The sequence below is a fragment of the Sinocyclocheilus anshuiensis genome, unplaced genomic scaffold, assembly GCF_001515605.1.
Source record: "Sinocyclocheilus anshuiensis isolate Anshui unplaced genomic scaffold, SAMN03320099.WGS_v1.1 scaffold1761, whole genome shotgun sequence".
Classification (NCBI taxonomy): Eukaryota; Metazoa; Chordata; class Actinopteri; order Cypriniformes; family Cyprinidae; genus Sinocyclocheilus; species Sinocyclocheilus anshuiensis.
In genome coordinates, this window is record NW_015538073.1 from 194,108 (window position 1) to 196,218 (window position 2,111).

Below are 2,111 nucleotides of genomic sequence, written 5' to 3' on the forward strand. Positions count from 1 at the left end.
TCTTCATGGTCCGTGGCAGTGGACATTTATCAATCAGGTCCAGCCTGCATGTGAACTCTGACAGGATGATGTCTACTTGCTCTTTCCATTCTCCTGCAATATTAATTTTATGTCCAAGATAAGTGTATGTCTCGTGAAGAGAATATACACGTATAGGTTTTGTTGCTACTGTAAACACTGGACATTTATCAGATTTTGAGCGGTACCACCTGTTCCCTACACTCCTCCTCTCATACAGAACAGCACATTTTGTGTCCTTAATCTCCAGGCCTGACCATTTCAGAAAAGAATCTGTTCTGGCTAGCATGTTTTTAATTACGCTCTCTTCTCTGGACTTCTCTTACTTACACACACTCACAGACACACACATACAGAATTATACATACTCACATGAATTGGTATGGCTATAACCATATAGCCAAAATGAGTCAGAAGACTGAAATAAGAGGTTAAAATCAGATCAGACCCAGAAGGGTTCAGCTCTGATAAAGCATTCCTGTTAATTTTTGTTACATTTTTATAGAATTTTAATGTTTTGTGTAAGAAAAAAACTGTCTTTCTGTGTTCAGGTTTGAATGTAGTAATAATAATGCAAAAACCTACACTTCAAATCAACAATTAAAACAACAACAAATATAAACCTTGACAAAACGTAGTCTTTGAGAATGCCTATAAATTTAAATCCACAACCTGATAAAAGTAAACAATTATGTATAAAAACAACTAGGGAATTCACAAGCATCTCTAAAGAGCCCTATACAGGCATCTAGTGGTTACACCATGAAATTACAGGTTTTTCTTTTGCTCTCACCAGGAGGTGCTATTCTGCCTTCAAAAATTGGATTTTAAAGGCCTAGTCTTTATTTTAATCTGAAATACTGCATTAATTGAAAAATAATTTAAAAAAATTTAAATGTTGTACTATTTTCAATGGGGAAAAACTGATCATAATTATTGCATAAATATTAATTAGTACCAAAAAATCCTCTCAAAATACAAAAGAAAAAATATTATTGACCAAAAATATATTAGATTGATTTTACTGAAGAAAAAAAAAAAGTTACATCTCTGCTGTCCGGTCACTTTTGACCGCGAAGACCATGAGTGTGACTCCCAAATGAGGAGTGCACAAAAATGTCCTTCTTCCTTTGGATATTGTCCCGCTGAAGTGTTTGTGATTGATTGATCGCACCTCTCCTCTCCACAGCATCGGTGCATTTCCTGACGAACTGAGGGACGCTGCTTTTCTCTCGCTCACACAGCAGCTCCAGCCCACAGCCGAACACCTGATCTGAGATCAGAAACACAGAGCAACAGGTCAGAGCCAGAGCAGGACACTCACACAGACAACATCAGCAAATAACTTCACATTCCATTTCATTTTGAATGGAAACCCAATTAAATGTTTTTAAAGAAGTCTCTTCTGTGCATCAAAGCTGCATTTACTTGATCAAAAACACAGTAATATTATGAAATTCGAAATGTGAATATATTGTAAAATGTCATTTATTTCTGTAATGCATCATTACTCCAGTCTTCAGTGTCACATGATGCTCAATTATTATTGGTGCTCAGTTATTAATAATGGTTCTTCTTATCAGTTTTTGCTGCTTAATATTTTACTACTACTGAAAAGAACAGCATTTATTTGAAATATAAATCTTTTGTTACGTTATAAAGGCCTTTACTGTGACTTTCGATCAATTAGATGCAAATTTGCTGAATAAAAGCATTCATTTCTATTAAAAACAAACATTTGAATGGTAGTACTTCATGCTTTCTGCATAAATATTACTTTATTGGACTGGAGTAATGATGCTGAAAAACACACACACACACTCACGCACGCACACACACACACTCACGCACACACACATACACACACACACAGTCACACACACACACACACACACAGTCACACACACACGCACACACACACGCACACACACACACACTCACAGACACACACACACACACACACACACACACACACACACAAACAGACACACACACAGACACACACACAGACAGACAGACAGACACACAGACACACACAGACACACACAGACACACACAGACACACACAGACACACACAGACAGACAGACACAC

General features: G+C 36.9%; 1 protein-coding gene across 1 annotated transcript in view; it reads right to left on the bottom strand.

Moving 5' to 3' along the window:
* The window catches only part of LOC107683617 (rho GTPase-activating protein 9-like), a 51,439-nt gene that overhangs the window by 8,192 nt on the left and 41,136 nt on the right, over positions 1-2,111 (bottom strand). The window contains exon 12 of the mRNA XM_016479685.1: positions 1,193-1,291. Within this exon, the coding sequence (XP_016335171.1) occupies positions 1,193-1,291 (99 nt within the window). The remainder of the gene's footprint in view (positions 1-1,192; positions 1,292-2,111) is intronic.